At 31.6% G+C, this 25264-nt stretch overlaps 1 protein-coding gene across 5 annotated transcripts in view; it reads left to right on the top strand.

The window, feature by feature from the left end:
- LOC143063247 (retinoic acid receptor RXR-like) overlaps window positions 1-25264 on the top strand; it is a 61287-nt gene that overhangs the window by 14636 nt on the left and 21387 nt on the right. The window contains exon 1 of one of the 5 annotated variants that reach the window (XM_076235265.1): window positions 20165-20320. The exons of 2 other annotated variants lie outside the window; for them this stretch is intronic. In XM_076235265.1, coding sequence (XP_076091380.1) covers window positions 20302-20320 — 19 coding nt within the window. In that variant the 5' untranslated portion in view covers window positions 20165-20301. Of the gene's footprint in view, window positions 1-20164; window positions 20321-20400; window positions 20547-25264 lie in introns of those variants that run through there. 2 more of the 5 variants (XM_076235266.1, XM_076235268.1) reach the window with 2 other exon arrangements.

The following is a 25264-nucleotide window of genomic DNA, read 5'->3' as shown; positions in this document are numbered from 1 at the left end:
TAAGGCTTGCAAACTGTGCGTCATTGTATTTTATGTACTTCGAAAATTGTATACGATATGTACGGGGCGCCGAATGGGACTCTTGTGGTTTTGTATAAAATTCAATTCTGTCATAACAAAATCATTTTTGTCTTACAAAACTATGTGCTACAGACTTGTTTTGTGATAACTTCAATTTTGTGATGACAAAATTCATTTGTGTAGACAAAATTAATTTTTGTCATGACAAAATTCATTTTTGTAGACAAAATTCATATTTGTCATGACAAAAGTCAATTTTGTCTAAAAGGTATGCAAATATAAACATATTTGCATTCAAAATTGACTGTTGTTACCTGATATGGAAATTAAATCACAAAAGTCAATTGTGTGAGGTAAGATTCAATTTTGTGAGACAAAATTGACTTTTGTGAGACAAAATTAACTTTTGTGAGACAAAATTGACTTTTGTGAGACAAAATTGATTTTTGTGAGACAAAATTCAATTTTGTCAATTTTGTTGAGACAAAAGTTAATTTTGTTAATTTTGTTGAGACAAAAGTCAATTCTGTCAATTTTGTTGAGACAAAAATCATTTTTGTTGAGACAAAAGTCAATTTTGTTAATTTTGTTGAGACAAAAGTCAATTTTGTTAATTTTGTTGAGACAAAAGTCAATTTTGTCAATTTTGTTGAGACAAAAGTCAATTTTGTGACGACAAAATTCATTTTTGTGACGACAAAATTCAATTTTGTAACAACAAAATTGACTTTTATGAGACAAAATTGACTTTCGTGAGACAAAATTGACTTTCGTGAGACAAAAATCAATTTTGTCAATTTTGTTGAGATAAAAGTCAATTTTGTCTCACAAAAATCAATTTTGTCAATTTTGTTGAGACAAAAGTCAATTTTGTCAATTTTGTCAATTCTGTTGAGACAAAATTCAATTTTGTCAATTTTGTTGAGACAAAAGTCAATTTTGTCAATTTTGTTGAGACAAAATTCATTTTTGTCAATTTTGTGTAACAAAAGTCGATTTTGTATGCAAATTAGTTTACAGAAACCAAACTAAACTAATTTGAATACAAAATTGACTTTTGTCGCCCAATTTTCAAATTAGGTAACAAAATTCAAGTCTGTGTAACAAAAATGAATTTTGTCATGACAAAAGTGACTTTTGTCCGCTGATAGATAATTTTGTATGACAAAATTTTAAATTTGTAGTATGATACAAATTTTGTTAAACTGAACTTATTTTTGTTGAACAAAAGTCACTTTTGTCCGTACAAAATTGAATTTTGAGTACAAAACCACAAGAGTCCCATTCGGCGCCCCGTAATATGTACATGTATCTCCCAAATATATTTCCTCCAAAACATATTTCCTCCAAAACAAAATTCATATCTTACAAATTTATATTTGAAATTATGTACTTCAATTGCTTTGAAACAGAGATCACTGTTGTACTAAAACAAATCAAACTTCCAAATGTGCTTTTAAAATACGTTCATATGCTTTAATTTCTATATAACAGTGATAATGTATTTACTTAAAAACAAAAATAACTTCCCACTCAATTTTTTAATTTTTTTTTAATTTCAATTGCTATATAACATGGATAAGTTTATGTTATTAAATTGAAACTAACTTCCCAAAGCGCTTATTTTCTATTAAAAGAGAACATTATATAGATTAGACCGTTGGTTTTCGCGTTTGAATGGTTTTACGCTAGTAATTTTGGGGCCCTTTATAGTTTTTTGTTCGGTGTGAGCCAAGGCTCCGTTTTGAAGGCCGTACCTTGACATATAATGGTTTTACTTTTATAAATTGTTATTTGGATGGAAAGTTGTCTAATTTGCACTCATGCCACATCTTCCTATACCTAATTACAATGGCTATACAACAGGTAACACTTTTGGACCTAAAACAGTATAATTTCCAGCCTGGCTTTTGTTTCTATAGAAGTTGAATACATTGCACGTTAATTAGTAAACGTTAGTGATCATAGTCCTAGAATTAAAACCGACTAAACTTCCCTGCCTGATTTTTTGTTTTTGTTTCTTTGGAAGTTGAATACGTTAGTTAATAAACGTTAGTGATCATAGTCCTAGATTTAAAACCGACTAAACTTCCCTGCTTGATTTTTTGTTTTTGTTTCTTTGAAAGTTGAATACGTTAGTTAATAAACGATAAGGATCATAGTCCTAGAATTAAAATCGACTAAACTTCCCTGCCTGATTTTTTGTTTTTGTTTCTTTGGAAGTTGAATACGTTAGTTGGTAAACGATAAGGATCATAGTCCTAGAATTAAAACCGACTAAACTTCCCTGCCTGATTTTTTGTTTTTGTTTCTTTGGAAGTTGAATACGTTAGTTGGTAAACGATAAGGATCATAGTCCTATAATTAAAACTGACAAAACTTCCCTGCCTGTTTTTTTGTTTTTAGCTTCTTTGGAAGTTGAATACGTTAGTTGGTAAACGATAAGGGTCATAGTCGTATACTTAAAATAAAGTTGAATACGTTAATCGGTATATGACAGAGATCATAACCGTACATTGGTGGCCTTCGGCTGTTGTCTGTTCTATGGTCGGGTTGTTGTCTCTTTGACACATTTCCCATTTCTATTCTCAATTTTATTAAAACACACTTAACTTCGAATCTTGCTTTTGTTTCTTTTGGGTTACTGAATCGCTAACGTTTACCCAATCTCGTTTAATTAAGTCATAGACATGAAAAGAATTGATGTATCAATCTCGTCGATATAAGGTCTCGAAGTTAGGAGACAAAATAAGTAGTAGGATCTTATACCAGCAGAGAAACTCACTGTTTCCAAACTGTGTTCATGTCGTCGATATAAGTTTCGAAGTAAGGAGACATACTCAATGTTTCCAAACTGTGTTCATGTCGTCGATATAATTTTCGAAGTTAGGAGACATACTCAATGTTACCAAACTGTGTTCATGTCGTCGATATAAGTTTCGAAGTTAGGAGACATACTCAATGTTACCAAACTGTGTTCATGTCGTCGATATAATTTTCGAACTTAGGAGACATACTAGTAGTAGGATCTGATACCAACAGAGAAACTCAATGTTACCAAACTGTGTTCATGACGGCGCCATGTGTCCAATCAAATAGAACTCATAAAAACTCGATACCTCCATAATGTTTTAATTTTTGTACTAACAATTGGTATACATTAATAATAAATATTCATATTTGTGACAGTTATTGTTGAGTTAAGAATTTGTGCACCCAGGTGCACCTTTAGTTTAGATGTAACACGTTGAGTTGTACTTAAAGAACATTTAATTAAAAATATGCAAATTTAAAGATTCTAATGTGATAAAACCAGGACTTACAAAGTGACAGATATTTCTTATGGATATTGAGAAACTCATGTTGCCTTATTTATAAAACAATATTTGCTTTTGCATACATTATAATACGTCACGTGTATTTAAAAAGCTTGTATCAAGTGTTAAACAAATTTCTAAATACTTTCGGATTGTATTTGATATTACTTTTTCGTCTTAACTCGTTCCCTCCCTCCCTCTTTCTTTAAAAGTATGTTTAACACTTGATACAATTAAAAATAAGTCTAAATTTAAAAACTTATACAAATTGACTATCGTTGGAACTGTTTGAAACGTAGTCTTTTATTTAGTATAATATTTAACCGCATTATGTAATATTAGCAATAAAAGCACTGTTCAAAGAAAACAGATTTGATATTTATTCATTTTATTTCTATTTATTATTTGTATTAAATGTGTGTTCTTTTTTATCGGCATTTGTCTCTTTATATGACACACATTTTGCAGTTGTATGAATGTACTCATATAATTGCATTTTAAAAGTTAAAAGTTTTTATTTTTGATTCCAGTAATAATAATGTAATGACCGTATTTTTTGCATTTGAACATTATTGTTACTGGAATCAAATAAAAACCTTACCACGTTTCAAAGTTAATGATGGGATATCCAAATAACTTTGCTTTTGGTCAGATATTATAGATGGTTGTGATTCGTAAACTATTTGTAGTATTAAATAACTTCCAGCAATGTAGACGTTTGGCAAGAGGACACTTTTTCCTGAACATTTTGTATTCTTTCAATTTCTTTTTAAGTTCATATTCTGTGTATATATTTTAAGTTATTTTCACTTATTTAATGTGTTTTCTTGCTCGGTAGGTCATAATTTTTTACCCTCTTTTATTATTGTCTCCATAATAATATTGTGTCAATTTGTTATATCGTTTGGAATATCATGATATAAATATTTCCTGTTTACAATTATCACATGTATGACTCCTTAAGCATTAACCTATTGTCCTTTAATGATGTTTTTTGGCTAATTTTCTTGTTTTCCGCATATTTTATTTTCCGAAAAACGTTATTAGGGAGCTACCATTTGATTTTTAGGGGGGGGGGGGGGGGGAGGCTAGGATGAAAATTTTGTCCTGCATTTTTTTTTAGCTGTAATCTCTGTCCTGTCTTTTTATTTTTCACTCTAATCGGTCCTGCCTTTTTTTTTTTGAGATTATCCTGACTTTTTTTTACCTAAATTGTCGTCCTGATTTTTTTGCAAGTGTCACATCCTGCCTTTTTTTTACTCAAAACTACTGTCCAGCCTATTTTTTTTTTCAAATTTCAAATTTCATTCCCCCCCCCCCCCATAAAAATCAAATGGTTGCTCCCTTAGATAGAACATGTAATGGGCAAAATTGATCGGCAATATAATTTCTACAAAAATTCCGGTAAAAACCGAAACAATTCGATGACCGTGCATCTGTGGAAACTGTATAGATTATACACAAATAAGAATAATCAGAAAACAGGATCTACAAAAATGAAAAGGGGGAGGGGGAGAAACGAATGGATGACCAATTTTAGAGTTACTTAAATGACGATTTTTTACTTATTTTTCTTGTTCATTTTTTAATATTGTTTTCAAAGATAGATCTTCTCCTCTGTACTAAACCAATTTCAACCAAAGTACGGGTTAGTGATTTATAGTGTATGTAGTATAAAGTTTGTCAGTTAACACATTTAGTTGTCATTGCTAAAATATGGCATACTGGTAACCTCCATCAGTTGTCTTATATCTCGAAAACAAAAATTGAGAAAATTTGAGCAAACACGCTCAAAATGTTAACATCAAATACTTCCTGTTTCCGTAATTAGATGATTCATGAAAGATTTTTTTGTCTTTAAAAGATGTTTTATACATCAAATTTCAAGTTTTTGTCTATCATCTCGATTACTTTAATAGAAATGTAGACACCTTAAATGACAAAAATTATCAGCAATACCAGATATCCAGTCGGATCCCATTGCCCTTAAATTACGAATTTACTTTTACTTATTTAAGTATTCTTGTCTATTATCAAAAATAATGATAGATAGTTAGAAACTGTAAACAGAAAAATAATTAGGAATACACAATCTAAGAAATGACAAACAACCAAAACCATCAGACGACTCCTTATAAGAGTTATTGTCCTAATTGGTGACTAATTGGCAATATTTTACCTTTTATCTTGAAAACTATAAAATAGGACGTAAGGCATATAAGTAGAAATTACAAACAGCTAAACAAAACGACAGTACAAGACCTTTTTCAACTAATTAGTATCCGAAAACATTAGATAACCTCAGATGTTTTGCTAATTTACACGAGTTTTTGCTTATGACCCTGAAATCTATAATAGATCAAAATGATCAACAAATCAACACCTTTTCATCCTTACATAAATTTGATGACACCAAAGGAGTTAATGTCTTAAAAGACGATGTTTCTATTACCTTGAAATTTATTATTAATGATAGAAAAGGTAAAACTGTGAACAACAAAAATAACCAGCTGCACATGATCTACAAAAATGCCAACGTGACCTTATATTCATATTGTCATAATATTGTTGTCAAACGATGCCCTGTATGGGTTCTTGATAAGATTAATCTTATCTTATCTTATCTTATCTTATCTTATCTTATCTTATCTTATCTTATCTTATCTTATCTTATTTATCTTATCTTATCTTATCTTATCTTATCTTATCTTATCTTATCTTATCTTATCTTATCTTATATGAGTCGTTACAATAACAAACGATTTTTTTAATAACTAATGTCCGATCATTTGCCTCTAATCTCGAAAAATATAAATTTTGATAGTAAAACTATTAACACAATAACGATTGACTGTAATACAAGATCTATAAGAATGCCAATATGACAGAAACCATTGGCTGGTTCTTTATAATACACATTATCGCTATTTGTCCGCCATTACTGGACATCACATGTATAAGTTACAGTAAAATGTTAAAGCCATATAAGAAAATATCTTACGCCACAGTGGAAAAGTGATTGTTGTATAACGTCAAAATTGTAAGCAGAACAGATTCTTGAGACAAGCGGAACATATTTGCAAATAGCGATAATGTATGAATATTTACGAACTTTTATGTTTGACTTGTATTTCTATTTGAAGCAAGTGAGCGATTCAGACTGTTAGTGAGGCGCTCTTGTATAGTTGTTATTCTGGTTTTTTTTATCTCCGATTCTTAGATGTTTTGGCAAATGCACTTGCCCTTCTAGTAGTAAGAAACTGATAAAGAAGTATACTATAAAATGATAAACAGAGCCAATATGTTATGTAACATTCTAAAACCAGCCTTGCATATCATAGTAAGCCAACATCGTAATATTAGTCACATAAAAAGTAAACACGTGTCACATGATAATTACAAATAAGTACATGAACTCAGTAAACTAAGTAAAAAGGGGTTTCGAGGGGGAGGGGTGTTAATTGCATGGTACAAATGTATTTTTGTTTATGATTGATTCAGCAATGATGTTTTACAAAATTCGTCCAAACAAAATGCTTTCAAAATGAATGGCGAAAGCAAACAACCATCTGTAACGCAGACAAGTGTAGTGGATAAATTGAATTTTCTGATCAATTTGCCTGTTTAAGTTGTATAAACCTTTTGAAATATATAAGAGTAAATGAACGAGCGGCAATTTAATAATTTCTATTACACATGAGTAACCTTTTTGTCAGACATTAGAATAGTTTTTATATTTAACGCCCATTAATATCTTAATATTAACAATTATTGATTTCTGAAAATAATAATAATATACGATTATTTATAAAATGGCAAGTCACGAGTATTTTATTGTGAGAGCTATAAAATAAAAGGCGAGCTAGTTCAGTTACTTTATATGAACTTTCTTTCATAAGTAGGACACACACTGAATTATTCATTCTCGTTTGAGGAAGTCTTAGCTAGTAAAATTGTCTTCCTACTACATGACTTTCCTCTGTCATGGAGTTGTGTTGTTGAAGTCGAGGAGTTTGTCTGTGTTCATAACAGAACGAACAGGGTGGTGAAAAATGAACAAAATCACCAATTTTTACCAATACTCTTACATCTACCGAATTGATAATAAAGTTTAAAAACTTCCGGTTGATTATAATGCTTAAAGGATTAAACCAGTTCCATTTTCTTTTTAAAATATCCCTCTGGTATGGCCTTCTAATGTGTGATCTTTTTTACCGACTTCCCTACAGTGAGTACTCTTCTTACTCCTGGATTGAAATATCGGTTTGTTTCAAATGTCATCTTAAAGTTTATCTTTTAGCGACAATAAATAAAGTACGACTAGGCATATAAACTGGTATCTGTACAGTCTGATTCAATCTGACAACACTAAATTCAGGAGGATAGTTGGTGCTGGTTTAAGTCAGACTGGTTGATATCTATGACTATGAGGGTTTTATGTTGTACTTCCCGGTACAAACTCGTATATGTTTACTATAGCATTTTTTATTATTTTTATTTAGATATATGTAACATTTCCAATTATGAACAAACAATGGGCATTAGCATACATTTAAAGGAAAAGGTTATCTTTATTATCATAAACACATAACAAATAAATACCTATTACATCGACAGCTAGACTGTTTCAATGGCCCAGTCATGTATGATACGTAGCCATTTACTAATCAGTTACAATGTAATCTAAGGGGTACCCAACATTTTGACAAAGAAAGTTTTTTGATATATATATATATATATATGTTGAATCTAACGATGCATTTAGATTTTGGATGTTGGATTATAATATGTAATTGTCCAATTTAAGATTTTAAATTTCTTAGACAGCATTCATTCTGTATCAACTATTAATCACAATCCAAATTCAGAGCTGTATGGAGATTGAACGTAGTATTCTTATTTGCCTCTATCTCTGAGGTCGTATCAAGGTGTGTCCTTATTTGCCTCTATCTCTGAGGTCGAATCAAGGTGTGTCCGTATTTGCCTCTATCTCTGAGGTCGTATCAAGGTGTGTCCTTATTTGCCTCTATCTCTGAGGTCGTATCAAGGTGTGTCCTTATTTGCCTCTATCTCTGAGGTCGTATCAAGGTGTGTCCTTATTTGCCTCTATCTCTGAGGTCGAATCAAGGTGTGTCCGTATTTGCCTCTATCTCTGAGGTCGTATCAAGGTGTGTCCTTATTTGCCTCTATCTCTGAGGTCGTATCAAGGTGTGTCCTTATTTGCCTCTATCTCTGAGGTCGAATCAAGGTGTGTCCGTATTTGCCTCTATCTCTGAGGTCGTATCAAGGTGTGTCCTTATTAGCCTCTATCTCTGAGGTCGTATCAAGGTGTGTCCGGAAGAGCATTTTATTAAGATAACTATAGGGTTTATGTTTTAACTTATTGTCGATTGCCGTACAGGTCCCTATAACTGGTTATATAATCGTCATTTGGTCTCCGAGGAAATTTTTCTCGTTGGCAATCATACCACATCCCCTTATGTTAATGATATATTGCAAGTCTTTCATTTTGCGCTTTAGAAAGAATCAACTATAGATAAAATCAAGATCAACTTTTTACACTACAAATATGAAATATATATAAGCGATTGTACTTAAAAGAATCATCCAAGCAAAACTTCGATGATTTTGAAGTTTATAGTTATTGTACATTAATAAAAGGAAACTTTAAATTAATAACTCGTGCAAACTTTTGATAATAATAATATACGTATTAACGTTACTTAGTTAAATTCAGATTTTTTTTATTAAATTTTGCGTTTTGGAAGCAATCACTAAAATGTAATTGGAAACCTATGGTCACGTGTTTCTTTTCCATTGTCCCACAATATTTTATATTCCAATCGTAAAATTAAGATTTTATTTCGGTAATATCAAATCGCATCAAATTTCAGTCAACTATGATATCCAACTTAGAGAACAAATATTGCAAATCTATGTAATGTGTTGATAAGTCTACAGAAAAGGTGAATGATCTCTAAAATATGGTCAATTACTGTGAGTACATAAACAGATTGTCCTAACATCAATAACTGTGAGTAATTACACAGATTGTCTTAATATCTATTACTGTGAATACTATCAGATTGTCTTAGTATCAATTACTGTGATATCTTACGCAGATTGTCTAAGTATCAATTACTGTGAGTACGTGTACAGACTGTCTTAGTATCAATTGCTATTAGTACTTACAAAGATTCTCTTAATATCAATTACTGTGAGTACTTTATCAGATTGTCTTAATATCAATTATTGTGAGCATTTATACAGCTTGTCTTAATATCAATTACTGTGAGTACTTACACAGATTGTCTTAATATCAATTACTGAGAGTACTTACACAGTTCTTAATATAAATTACTGTGAGTACTTTATCAGATTGTCTTAATATCAATTATTGTGAGCATTTATACAGCTTGTCTTAATATCAATTACTGTGAGTACTTACACAGATTGTCTTAATATCAATTACTGAGAGTACTTACACAGATTGTCTTAATATAAATTACTGTGAGTACTTAAACAGATTGTCTTAATATAAATTAATGAGAGAACTTACACAGATAGTCTTAATATCAATTAATGTAAGTACTCTCACAGATTGTCTTAATATCAAATACTGCGAGAAATTACACAGATTGTCTTAATATCAATTACTGTGAGTACTTACACAGATTGTTTAAATATAAATTACTAAGAGTACTTACACAGATAGTCTTAATATCAATTATTGTGAGTACTTACACAGATTATCTTAATATAATTTACTGTGAGTACTTACACAGATTATCTTAATGTCAATTACTGCAACTACTCTCACAGATTGTCCTAATATCAAATACTGTGAGAAATTACACAGATTGTCTTAATATCAATTACTATGAGTACTTACACAGATTGTCTTAATATAAATTACTGAGAGTACTTACACAGATAGTCTTAACATCAATTACTGTGAGTACTTAAACAGATTGTCTTAATATAAAATACTGTGAGAAATTACACAGATTGTCTTAATATAATTTACTGTGAGTACTTATACAGATTGTCTTAAAATAAATTACTATGAGTACTGACACAGATTGTCTTAATATCAATTACTGTGAATACTTACATAGATTGTCTCAATATCAATAACTGTGAGAACTTACACAGATTGTCTTAATATTATCAATTACTGTGAGTACTTAAACAGATTGTCTTAGTATCCATTACTCTGAGTACTTACACAGATTGTCTTAATATAAATTAATGTTAGTACTTATACAGATTGTCTTAATACACTTGATGAGACAATTATTTCATCTTAACACATCTATATGTAAGAGGTACGACAACAAAGTACGCCTTGTCCAATTTTCGAAATAACATGATATAATAGGTTACCTTGAGTAGTGGGAATACAATTTCACGGCCGACACTCGGCTAACCGAGAGATTGGTCGGTTAATCTATATTGAGTATGCGGCTATATCGGCGGTTGGTCTGTTAATCGGGTTGGCTAAAGTCTGTTAATCAGGTGTTATCGAGAAAATCATAGAAAGTTCAGCATGTTTCATTGTATAACTTTCTAAATATAGTTTCATCATAAAAAGTATTCATGTCTAACAAAACAATTCAATGTACTGAATTCAGTGGTGTAATTATTATTTTTCTAGCTTCGATGTACGATCTATAAAATGAAAAGGCGGGTTACTCATCAATAAATTTATACACATTGTACACACATAAAATGTACACAAAATGACACATTGGTTAGATTTACTTGCATTCAATATTTTGAACATCGAAAAAAGAAAGGCATTATGTTTGTTAACCATATTGATATCATTGTGTGAAAAATCTACACGAAAATCTGTATTTTAGTGACATAAATCAATCTTTATTTAAAACCTGGTCTGTTAATGGGTCGGATGTATAAAACCCGGTTTGTTAATTGGTCTGTTAAGAATTATGAATGGCAATAAAAGTATAATTTTATTGCTATATGGGGTGTTATCGGATCAAATGAGAAGGCTCAACACGATCGGCTAAAATATTTCGAAAACAACACATGAGCAACGAAACATAACATATACGGAAACAACACATGAAATTGAAAATTGATAAAAATGGTTTCAAAAAGTGTAATATTAAAGTAATATTAATTTCATCCAAGAATGATCGCATATATCATGTTGATTCTGTTTAATTGTCATGAATGACACAAATTTGTCATCTACATTTGAAAAGTAAAAAAAAATAATGAGTAAGATAAATAAAATGTAGAAAAAAAATGACATAACAATTTAAAAAATACAGAAATAAACAATACCCCCAATCCGGACCCTCATGGTATACACGAGAATCTGGATGGAAACTCAGAATATAGAATAATATATAAGGACAGTAGAGAGTGATACATTGCTAGATACGAGAGAAAAATAATACTTGTTAAAGAATACACACATGAAACACTGATGGCTGTTGAAACAGTAACGGATTGCAATGTACTTATATTGGTGACAAATTCTAGAAGTTTACATGCGGACAACTATGGTGGCAGGTTAATGCCATTTTGCGTTTTAGCGCTTTAGCGTTTTCGCCTTACATATTGTATATGGCGAAAATGCGAAATTGCGAAGTCGAAAACGCGAAACCGATTTCTCGTTTTAGACTTCGCGTTTTCGCGTTTTCGACTTCGCGATTTCGCCTTTTCGTGATTTCGCGTGTTTTGCCCTATATAATATGAAAGGTGAAATCGCGAAAACGCGAAATGGACTTCACCGGCCACCATAAACAACTGTAGTTCTCCTCTGCACTTAAGTAGAAAGGAACTAAACGGAATAAAATGAATTTAAACTTAAAATAACCAAATGTAGCTGCGTTCGCTCCTTTCCGTTTACTTCTTTAGAGTGATCTGTAAACAACATATGATTAAGTAATAGAAGAAAAGAACCAATTGGATGATGCTGACGAATTAGGGTTTAACGTCCAGTGACAAATATCATGTTCATACGTGAACGAGAACACGTTATATGTACCCTGTGTTGTGTTAGAAAGACACGTTCAGTCGGAATTGGGAACGTGCGACTTCGAACAGACACAAAAATTAAGGCTGATTGTAAACGTCAATAAAAAATGCATGCATATTCCAGAGGCCAATCCATATCACGCTATATCGAAGTGACACACCCTTCAATAAAATGCAAAGAAAGTCAAAATAAAAAATTTAGGATACTGTGGCACCGTATTGTCATTTTTGTTTACTCAGGAACATCTCATTCTTAAATTTTTCAAGGGGAAAATATAAAGGTAGCAAAATTATTGTCGTGGCTGATAGCTCTTAACTGACACAATTTCAATTGTCCAACCCATTAACATAATTTATTCCAATAATTTTCACTAAAACGTGGTATTGTTCACGTTATTTTACAATTATGAAATATTTACTAATGTCAATTTATTTTTTAGAACCACGGTACTATTTTTTGTCCTTTAAATGCTATCTAAATTTGTTTTTTTCGCCTTTGATTAAAAAATTGCTATGCGTATAAGCATAAATACTACATACTTGCGCGACGCCTTTTAGTTTTACTGAAAACTGCGCAGACTAAGAAATGTTTTTACAAGTGCAAAATGTTCTATGATAGATATCATTTTGTCAGACACTTTTCTTTTTTTGATTTGGTTCTTATAATATGCCAAAAATCTGTATATTTAGTAGAGTTTAACATTAAATTAAGCGTTTTACTCTTAACAGACGTATAACCAACCCGATTAACAGACCGATCGCCCATATAGCCGCATACTCAATATAGATTAACCGACCAATCTCTCGGTTAGCCGAGTGTCGGCCGTGAATTTAACGGGTTCAAAAGTCAAGGAAAGTATATAAACTACTACGTCTTGAAATTATTTATTATAGCTTACATAACTAAATATTCAATAAAAATAATGGTTAAATGAACCAATGAATCAATCAACATTTTTAGTTATATAACCTACTCTCACATGTACCACATGATGTGGTCCTCGAAACAACACAAACAAAAATATACAGACAGACCGAATTAATATTCAAATCAAACGTCATAACAATTATTTTATAATATGCATTGTCATTATACATGCACATGTATTAAATTATGTCAATTAAATCACCTTTGACGCTTGGATAATTCCAGAATAAAGGAATCTTATTTCAGAAAATTTTATTTTGATATTGGAAGTTCTAGTCATTATTTTTAAGACCGTATGTAATATTAACAATGTTTAACGTGTGTATAAAATATTCTTTTATTTATGTTAATCCACGTTTGTTTCAATTGATTTGTAAACTATAATATAGCTTTTTGTAAACCGCGCAAGATATTTTTGTCTGAATATAAGAATCACAGATACCCATTTATAGAGCCATTCCATTTTCATAGTATAACCATGCAATGTGTTTACAGCCGATTTCAATGAGTATGTAGCTAAAGGTAATATCTTTGGTTAGCTTGCTTGAAAGCTGAACCGTGAAGTCACTGTTATGTTAGCTAAACTACCCTCCTTTAAAATTGTCCGACAGATAACCGATCATCTGTCTATAGGACTAGGCTACTTCGAAAGGAGGGTAGTGTACCTTTCATAACAATGATTTCACGGTTCAGCTAGCAAGCAAGCTTACTAAAGATATTACCTTTTGATTCATACTCATTGAAATCGGCTGTAACACAAAATGCAGCTCTTCTATCCTATGTTTGTTATGGGTTCGGTGATGACGCATCTGCATACAAATCTGTATAAAAAGATTATGCTTATAGGTAAAGCATAAATAAAATAGGACCTAAAATTGAGCTTTGTTGAGCAACCTGCTCAACAATTTTATAATGAAATAATATCTTCTATTATATGCCATTGCTTTATCAGGTTTTGATTTATGAGCTAGAACGTCCCTTTGCCTTTCTTTTGCAACTTGAGTTCTGTTAATCACAAACGAGCTAAACCATTTATTTTTCGGAAAATCTTTAAATACAAATGAATATGCAGTTTAAGCACCAATATGAATATATAATCAGCAACTAAATCTAAAGCATACAAATGTATATACAAACGGGTGGAACCAGAATTTGAATTCATTGACCGGATCCTCATAGATTTGGCGAGTGGATAGAGACGAATCTTTTTTTTCACAGATCTTACGCCACATAAAATGATATTTTCATCAAATTGAAGGTGTACACTCTTTAATCTGCCATTGAATGTAACGCCCCTTAACCATTCGAATAGAGCCATGATCATATATATATAGTTCTCATTTGTGTTGTTGGAAACCCGTCTGAAGAATCTTGAAAAATACAAAAGAAAAATTGCCATCTCTAGGTATGTATTATACTTTACTTATCATTACAGCATATCCACACGCTCCATTTACCTACGAGGTATTTTTGCAAGATATGATGTCATATTTTTTTTAGAAACGATCAGAATTTTGACCCGAACACTTTATTGAATGCAATTTCAAGATGTGCCTTAAGAAATTTTATGGACATTAATTGAACATAGCAAAGCTTTTAAGTCTCGTTTCGGGTCAGTGATGATGTTATTGTTACCTTAAGGTTATTAAATAGGGTTTGTTCGTCTTTAAATTTCATTTATCGGAAGGATAGTTCAGTTTACCTTAACATGGACTATTCATGCAATTACAAGTGACTTTTTACATGACATACCAGATTATACAGAAATGTAACGGTATGAAGAAGCATGTTGACCCTGACAAACTCAAATACAAATGGCGGGTATCTTTTTTAAACACACAATCCAATTCAAAGGGACTTTTAAAAAATATAACACCCTCAAGCCTTCTTTTATATTCTTTGGAAATAATCGATCAATTGTACATCAAATACTACCCAAGAATCACAAGTGAAAGGATACTGACCTTCCGGTGTGTTTATTCGCTGGACATAGCCCACGCATACGGGTAGGTTAATGTCCGTCATCAGCAAGTGGAAACACTGAGAGACCTTCAAGTGTCAAACATGATGTAGTGTTACAAAACTAGTATAGTTATTTCATATAAGGTAGGTAAATATTTCCTGGTCTTTAATTCCGAAAGTTCTTCTGTATATCGCACCCGTCGGAATGATGATGGATCAATTTTATCACTATGGACAAAGGTTTGAAAATTGTAAGTAGTAATTAACTCGGTATATAATTTTTTTATTTCCGATAGAGGACGCATTATAGGCATAATCAGTACATAGATATTTTTATCGCACAATTGCAATAGACAATACACAAGAACAAAATAAAAAAAAATATGTAACTAGTGTTATTTCATTAACTCTTTTTCTTTATTTTTTTCTGTAATTATCTTTTTTGTGTTTTTTATGTTAAATATGGTAATCAACTGCATGTTTATTCATCTAATTTTCCGAGGCAAAAATCAGTTGCGAATGCGCTAGCTTTGATATAGTTCTTCACAATTAAATGATTTAGGTGGAAAAAATATAAATGAATATTTTTATATACGGTATGTAATACCCTTTCTTGGAGTTGTAAAGTGCCACATGATTTTGCCTTCTGTTCCTATAGAGTTGTGTTATTTTTGGAGACATTGACTACTTCCCAATTATCACACAAATATACACTTTAATTGCTGACCTTATTTATTAAATCGCCAGTCTGTTTGAACTCCCCTGTGGGCAACTGTCCATCCGAAGCACAAGTCGCTAATGACGTAGATTTCACTGTGATATATGTGTATCTATATACGGTTAGGTTTAAATCTCAGCCGTCCTGTTAAACCAGAAATTAATTCCGAGGATTCCATTGTGTCTGTTTTTGTGAAATCCGAGAAAATTGTTGCAATAAACAATATATCTCCGGATACTTGTATGCTTGTCTTTGTGAAATCCAATATACATGTTTCACTTGACTTAACATCGACGAGTGTTTGCATGCTTGCCTTTGTGAAATACCATTAACCTGTGGCACCACACTTCTTCTGCGGGTGCTGGCCTAGACCTGCTTATGTGAAATCCCATTTGCCTTGCACTAGACCATACTTCTGTGAGTGCTTACAGACCTGCCTATGTGAAATCTCATTTTACCTGTGGTACTAGACCTCACTTCTGCGGGGGCTTTCAGACCTGCCTATGTGAAATACCATTTGCATGTGGTACTAGATCTTACTTCTGCGGTTGCTTACAGACCTGCCTATGTGAAATCCCATTTACCTGTGGCACTAGACCTTACTTCTACGGGTGCTTACAGACCTGCCTATGTGAAATATCATTTACCTGTGGTTCTAGACCTTACTTCTGCGGGTGCTTACAGACCTGCCTATGTGAAATCCCATTTACCTGTAGCACTAGACCTTACTTCTGTGGTTGCTTACAGACCTGCCTATGTGAAATCCCATTTACCTGTGGCACTATACCTTACTTCTGTGGTTGCTTACAGACCTGCCTATGTCAAATCCCATTTACCTTGCACCAGACCTTACTTCTGCGGTTGTTTACAGACCTGCCTATGTGAAATCCCATTTACCTGTTGCACTAGACCTTACTTTTGCAGTTGTTTACAGACCTGCCTATGTGAAATCCCATTTACCTGTGGCACTATCCTTACTTCTGCGGTTGTTTACAGCCCAGCCTATGTGAAATACCATTTACCTGTGGCACTATCCTTACTTCTGCGGGTGCTTACAGACCTGCATATGTGAAATACCATTTACCTGTGGTACTAGACCTTACTTTTGCGGTTGCTTACAGACATGCCTATGTGAAATACCATTTACCTGCGGCATTAGCCTTTTCTTTTGCGGGTGCTTACAAACCTGGCTATGTGACAACTCATTTATCTGTAGTCTTGCCTATGTGAAATATCATTTACCTATGGCACTAGACCTTACTTCTGCGGGTGCTTATAGACCTGTCTATGTGAAATACCATTTACCTGTGGTACTAGACCTTACTTCTGCGGGTGTTTATAGAACAGCCTATGTGAAATCCTAAATTTAGCTGATGCATCATAGAGTCATCATACTGTACATCTGATTCTTTGTGCGTCTGTAAAACTGTTTGTGTGAAATCCCAATTACATATTGCATCACTTTTTTCTACTTCAGCAGGTGATTTTATGTTTACCTTTGTGAAATCCTCGTTACCTAATCCACCAGACTTTATTGCTGTAACTACTTGTGTGTTTGCCTTTAATCTGAAATCACAATTACTGTTGCACCAGACTTTACTTCTGCGGGTGCTTGTATGTCTGCCTTTGTTAAATTCCAGATATCTTCTGTACTAAATTATGTAAACATCAAATGATTTTGTTTAGACTCCAAATTATTAAACAAATCATACTCCCAGTTCTGTCATCATTTAATTTGTTGCAATCAAAAAGAAAATGAGCCTCATCTTCGACACCACTGATGAACACTTGTATATGATTTGGATATGCTTCTCAAATTTGTTACAGGCGGAACTTGAGTTTTTACATGTACTTCAATTTCCCAGTAGTACTGATTCAATCGGGCATGTTGTCAGATTTCTTTCCAAAATATTTACTACCGATATCATCATTTTCAAGTTCAAGCACCAGTGTAATTAGAACTTCATATATTGATTATGTATCAAATTAAAACACATTTAAATGAATATTAAACATAGTTTGGCAAGTAAAACCCAACCATTGAGAAGTGACAAAAAAACTCCTGCAGCGTACCGGTGAGATTTTTGAGGGGGTGGAGGTTGGGGGTTGGGGTGAAGTCACTTTTTTCTATACTACGTGCACTTTATAATTTTTACATTGGGCTTATAAGTATGATTAAATATTCGACTAGATGACCAGAACTTGCTTAATACCAACACAATTATATAAAACAAGCTGATTGTTTCTTGAACAACAAAACGCCGGAAAGAAGAAATAAAAAGAAAAATCTTTGAAAAGTTGTTACTTATTTCCCCCCGTCAATCCCCGGTAATATCAGACCCCCCTCACCCCTAAAAAGATTATAAAATTCGAGCATTCAAACAAACAACAGACACACAAACAAACAAACATAAACCATCACAAACAAACCCAATAAACGCAATCATATAAAATGAGTTGTATTAGGGCGTTTTTCAATAAAAGCGTTCCTTTCAGACCTAAAAAAAATGGAAAATCAACTAGTCTAAAATTTATTTTCAAGAGTTATTTTAAATACCTCTATTATAGACCTGTTTGAAAACAAAAAGTACAATCTTAAATACTCTTTAAAATGATATTATTTTCATAATTTGTGTACTGTTTCGTAGGGGACTTTTGTCCCCTACGAAACTGCTTCTAAACACACATATTTTTGCAATTTTAAATGTTTCCTATAGTCATTCCAGTTTGTTTACTTTATATACTAGAAAAATCTCATTTTTTTCTGAATTGGAGAACCATTTTTATCGATAAAGATTAGACAGTACTTCACATATGAAGGTTCAACTCATGTTACGTAGTGGACATTTTGATGCGTTTCGTAGTTGACAAAACCGTTTCGTAGTGGACAAAAAGTTTCGTAGTTGACATCAACACTATTCTATGTTAATAAAAACATAATAAAAATTACATGAAATGCATGGTAGTGGTAGTGTCCACTACGAAACGTTTTTCTCCCAAACTTGTTTCGTAGGTGACCGTTTCGTAGGGGACGTATTCACATGTTTTATTTTTTTCTCACAACCCCTATATTGCAATAGTAACAAGACTGACTGTATTCATCAAAGCATTATTAAGCTGTACACTGATATTTTTTTCATAATTTTAAAACCAGTTACTGAAGGAGATTTGACCCGTTTCGTAGTGGACATTTACAAAAATACGGTATCACTCTGGTCCATTTGATGTGCTCAATTTTTCTTATCAACAATTTAATTGCCGTTGAAAAAGCATCACTTCTTTTGTAAGACCCTTATGTTTATATCTCTTGCAAACAAAAAATTACATTGATTTTATAAAACTGTTTATTAGCAAGTTTTAATGACCGTTTCGTAGTGGACATTGTGTTAGGGACACACCTTCTGAAATAAGAAATCCGATGTTAAAAGCTGTTTATTAAAATATGTTGCCTCTAAACATACTTTTGAATTATTAAAGAACTTATATTAAGTAAAATTAATATTTATTTCTACATTTTTTTAACGATATTTTAGAGTATGAATGTTGAACAGGCGGTCTAGGGACATGCCATTTTGGTTGTTTTGGACCATTCAGGAATCAATATCTTATCAATCCCTCTAAAAAATAATCTGTTTCTTTGCTTAAAAATGCTATATCTAATTCAATGTACTGACTGCACAAAAATTACTTGAAAAGATCAAACACATTTTTTTAAAGTGGCTGGGACAAGAAAGTACGTTTTTATTGAAAAACGCCCATTAATGCCTTTCTAAATTAGGTGCCACATATCTAGCTATACATTATAAATATGTCATTATCAATTTGATCTTTAAAATTGCCTTTTACAGTTAATCTGTGACTTATTTGTCATCTAGACATTATTTTATAGTTTATGTATGAAATCAAATAATATGTTGTTGGATCTAATTATGCAGACCGCGTTAATTTGTCGCTTATCAAAAATTTCTATTTATTGACCTGTTACGTCATAATTCCCTACGTCAAGCAATACTAGCCGCTCGGTCCTTGATCTCAAGTCTGTGAACTTTTGACCTTTTAATTGTTGACCTCAATCTATATTTAAGAAATAAACAAAACAAACTTATATAAAAAGTAAAATTTAATTCTCTAAAAAGTCAGAATAAAATGAAAAGGATGAACACATTATGTCATATTGAATGATCGTAATCATCGTTGTACAGCTCGAAAATCATACAAGAAAAAAGATTGGCGCAAGGAATTGTGGGTAAACCTTCGTAAAGGTGAAAAAATTTGTAAGTAGGGCAACTAACCCTGTGTTTACAAATCACCTCGTTGGCACCATTTCTGGTGAAACAACCAGTATGGACCATTCGGAGATGGGTAAGGATAAAAAAATATTTTCTCATCGTCCCCCACTAATGCATATTTCGATTTTTAGTGTATGTTAATCAATGGAATGCGTACTCGAATATTCAACATGTTGTGTATTGGTCGCCATCTTGTTAGGTTGAACGTACTGAAAATTGGGTTCATTTCGGAGGAGTTACATGTACTTTCCTGATTCTGTAACAAATTGGAAGGTTTTTATAGTAATTAATAAGGACAGGTAAGGAAGTTACTTGTAAATAAAGAATATATTTTGTTTTAAACAGGAAAAATAGCTTTCATTGAATACCTAAAACATAGAACAAAATTTTTATTAGATAATCTTATAATTTCATTAATTAACAACTTAGACATTACTTTTGTTATAATTTGACATTAGATTTGTGACACAGACTGTCAACATGCAGAAGAATGGGAAGAAAATTAAGAAGACTAAATGAGTTGCACATAAGAATTGTATTATAATTAAATAGACTGTACACGTATTCATGATCAAATATATGTAATAGTGATTATAAAACATTTTTGCTGGTGCATACAAATGTATAGCTTGGATCATTACTTGATGAATTTATTTACGAATTCTGCTGGGGTCAACTATTTAACTAAAGGAGTTGCGACTTCTAAGTTCTAAGTCTACGATAAAAAGGTACACAAGCCATGGATTAACAAAGAATGCTGGAAAACAAGAAAATGTTTCCGTATCACAAAAAGAATGTATAAATCCATTAAGACAGAAAATAATCGAAAACAAATGAAAAAAATCAGAGAGAGATTATAAGAGACAACTAGATAGATCCATTAAAAAACATAAAAAAGAAATCAAACCGAAGATGAACACGTTAAAAAACAGCAAAGCAAAGGAATTTTGGAAGATCTTGAATACAAACAGGGGGGTAAAAACAGCTAATATTTCTGTTGATGTTCTTGACAAATTTTTTAAGAGTCTTATATCTTCAAGTTCTGAAGATGAAAACATACCTATTTCAGAAGAATTGCAAGAATTGAATGAAATTATTAACAGTAGTATTACTGTACTGAGGTAGAAATTTTTACATGTATAAAAAAACTAAAAAATGGAAAAGCATGTGGTGATGATTTGATTATAAATGAATATATAAAGTCTACATGTAATATTTTTATGCCTGTTTATGTTAAACTTTTTAATGTTATATTTAGTTCGGGAAATGTACCAGAATCTTGGCTTATTGGAAATACTATACCTTTTTACAAGAATAAAGGAGATCAGTGTGATCCACAAAATTATAGACCCATCACTATTTTAAGCTGCTTGGGTAAACTCTTTACTTCAGTACTCAATCTTAGAGTAAGCTCATTTTTAAAGAATTTCTTATTGCTTAGCTTAAAGAAAACCAGTTTGGATTTAGGAAAAACTATTCTACTACTGATAGCATGTTTGTACTTCATCTATTATTTGAACTGTTAAAACAGAAAAAGAAAAAACTTTATTGTGCCTTTATTGATTTTGCAAAGGCCTTTGATACTGTTTGGCATGCAGGCTTTGGTCAAAATTACTTAAATACTCTGTGAATGGTATAATGTTTAATACTATTACAAATATGTACAGTAACATAAAATCTAGAATTTGTTATAGTAATGAATTTTCCGAATTTTTCCCATGTAATGTTGGTGTTAGGCTAGGGGAAAATTTATCTCCTATACTTTTTTCTTTATATGTAAATGATTTAGAAGATTTTCTAATAGAAAAGAACATAGATGGTTTGAAAACTCTATCAGATGAATAAGAAACTGAACTAGATTGTTATCTTAAACTTTTTATTATATATTATATGCAGACGATACAGTTTTGTTATCAGAGTCACAAGTTGACTTTGGCCAAATAAAAATATATGTGTGGTTCCAGTAACCCGACCGACCCTTGTTAAAACCCCCCGACCCTAGAACTTTTTTTTCATTTCTTAAAAATAAATTTTCAAATGATTAAATTTTGAGGATTGTGAATTAAAATAAAATAAATTCACAGATTTCTGTCATCTGAATTTCCATCACAAGTATCTGTTATGACTAAAATGCAAGAATTCATAACAGAATGCAACAAAATTAACTAAAAACGTATCATGGCTGTTTATTTTACAACCACACACATGTAAAAATGTCGGACTTCCGGTTGGGGCGTGTATAATAAGGGAAACAATTTTAGTAAACACACGATTCTTTTCCGGATTTTGACATTAAAAAAAAAATTAAAAAAAAAAAAAAAAAAATTGCCGACCTACCGACCCTATTTTTTAAAAGTATGTAACTGGAACCACACATATATTTTTATTTGGCCTTACAAAACCAACTGGATACTTTACTGAATACTGTGAATTGTGGAAGCTGAAGTATAAAAAAGAAGATGTGGTATAATCAATGAGACAACTATCCACAAAAGACCAAAATGAAACAGACACTAACAACTATAGGTCACCGTACGGCCTTCAACAATGAGCAAAGCCCATACCACATAGTCAGCTATAAAAGGTCCCGATAAGACAATGTAAAACAATTCAAACCAGAAAACTAACTAACTTTGAATATTATTTTAAAAATTTAGATGATAGAAATATTATTACATTATGTAGATTGAGAACAGGAAATCATAGATTTCCTATTGAGACTGGTAGATAGCAAAATGTTGCAAGAGAAAATAGAAAATGCATACTTTGTAATTCTGGCGACATCAGAGATAAATTTCATTATATTTTTATGTGTTCTGTATTCAATGATGATCGTAAACAGTTTTTGAGAAAAAGATATATAGAAATCCACCAAATTCATTGAAATTTAATGAACTGATGAATAGTAAAAATCTTTCTGATCTTAACAACTTGTGCAAATTTATAAGACATGTAAATGTTCATTCAGGCTCTCCTGGGTAATTCATGTACTTAATATCATTTAGGCTCTCCTAGGTAATTCATGTACTTGATATCATTAATTCATGTACTTGATATCATTCAGGCTCTCCTGGGTAATTCATGTACTTGATATCATTTAGGCTCTCCTGGGTAATTCATGTACTTGATATCATTTAGGCTCTCCTGGGTAATTCATGTACTTGATATCATTTAGGCTCTCCTGGGTAATTCATGTACTTGATATCATTTAGGCTCTCCTGGGTAATTCATGTACTTGATATCATTCAGGCTCTCCTGGGTAATTCATGTACTTAATATCATTTAGTTTAATATGTACACCATAATTTATGATATGTACATTTTGTACCTCCCTCTTGCTTTCGTATAATTTTTGTATGTCTGTACATATACTCTATGTAATTATTGTGTGTATCTTTATACCATTGTAATTTGGTTTGTTGAGAAATAAAGATATATAAGTTCTAGTATAACTACCTAAAATATATTTTTCTTTTTTTTTTCTTTTAAAAATAAATCATGACAATGTAAAATTTCTAAATGTCAGTAATAAGGTCATTTCTGATGATTTCATATCATTACGAAAATTTTCTTGTTACTTTCTCTGATTAACAAGTTATTATGCTCAGGTTTGTTTTATTATGTATATATCATTTATTTATTCTAAACATGTAAAATGTCAAAATGGAAGTTTTTGAAGCAAATAACAGATGCAATTTATTTAGAATGTGTCTTTCCTGGTCCATCTAATACATTGAATTATACCTAAATTGCTTCGTTTGACATCTTTAGTTGCTAGACAAACATGTGCCTAAAAGAAGAAAATAAATTTTTGCATAAACATATAAAGACAATAAATGGACCAATTACAACAATCATCATCTGTTTCTCTCTAGGATTTTATCATTACATGTACTGTTATTGCAAGCAATGATTGAAATTAAAAGTCAATTAATTGCAAAAATATTTCAAGGATCATGTTTTGGAATACCCTTTTAGCAGTCAAAAGATGATCTTGATGATGGATAGGAATCCGCTTCAGCGTTTAGTTCAAAGAAACGATGTTCGACTGATTGGAATAAGTTGATTAGTCTCAGCAATGTCTATTATCATAATTATCCTTTGGGATTTGTAAAAATTGATTGTGGCTTTTTTCACTAGCATTTTTGACGCCACCCCCTTTACTCCATAATGACGCCTTTTGACGCCTGTATAGTACCTCAGTTGAAATGCTTTGACTACAAAATGTCTGCATCAGACTTAAAAAAAATTTGTATCCAATATGAAAAGGATATTCATGAGAATATATACCTAACTTGAATTTCATTGATGAAATATTCATTTTCACAATGCACTAATACTTAAACCTGATGATTTTTTTTTGTAAAAAAAATCCTATATGAATCAAGTAAAAAAAATCCTATATGAATCAAGTATGTGAGAAAAAAAAATCTATGGAGGAAAGAGTTAAGCATATCTACATGTACATTTTACTTCAAGTCTGTTTCTGGTTTGCATCAACCATCTTACACACATGACATATGCAGCCATACAAATTGCAACAAAAATATCAGCAAATGACAACAACAATTTGAAACCTCCAATGATCAGAGACATAAACAATTTCTTTCTTCAGAAACAAGGGTGAAATCATAAACTTAAGATTCATTGTATGTTCATGCTGGGAACAGTATATCTAACGGGAATTAGGTAGTGTCAAGTCCCGTTAATATATATGTTCCTGGTTCATGATGTTATTTCAAAGAAACAACTCTTTATGTTGCTTTTCTCCCTTTGATGACCAGTTCTTGTTACTGGAGCATTTATATTAAACATTCTAACTTCAAAAGGAATTTGTTACTTCATCATGTTAATTAGAAGGTAATAAAATTTCCTTAAGTTCTTGTTTCAATTTCAAACATTTATTACATTTAAAACATTAAATTCCTTTCCGAATTGCTTGACAGCCATTGTTTATTTTTGTGCCATTGACAACAGGTACATCTATGTCAAACCAACTATGACCAAAATCCATATT

Source organism: Mytilus galloprovincialis, chromosome 2 (genome assembly GCF_965363235.1).
Source record: "Mytilus galloprovincialis chromosome 2, xbMytGall1.hap1.1, whole genome shotgun sequence".
Taxonomy (NCBI): Eukaryota; Metazoa; Mollusca; class Bivalvia; order Mytilida; family Mytilidae; genus Mytilus; species Mytilus galloprovincialis.
The sequence above is the reverse complement of the archived record's forward strand: the minus strand, read 5'-3'. Positions and strand labels throughout refer to the sequence as shown.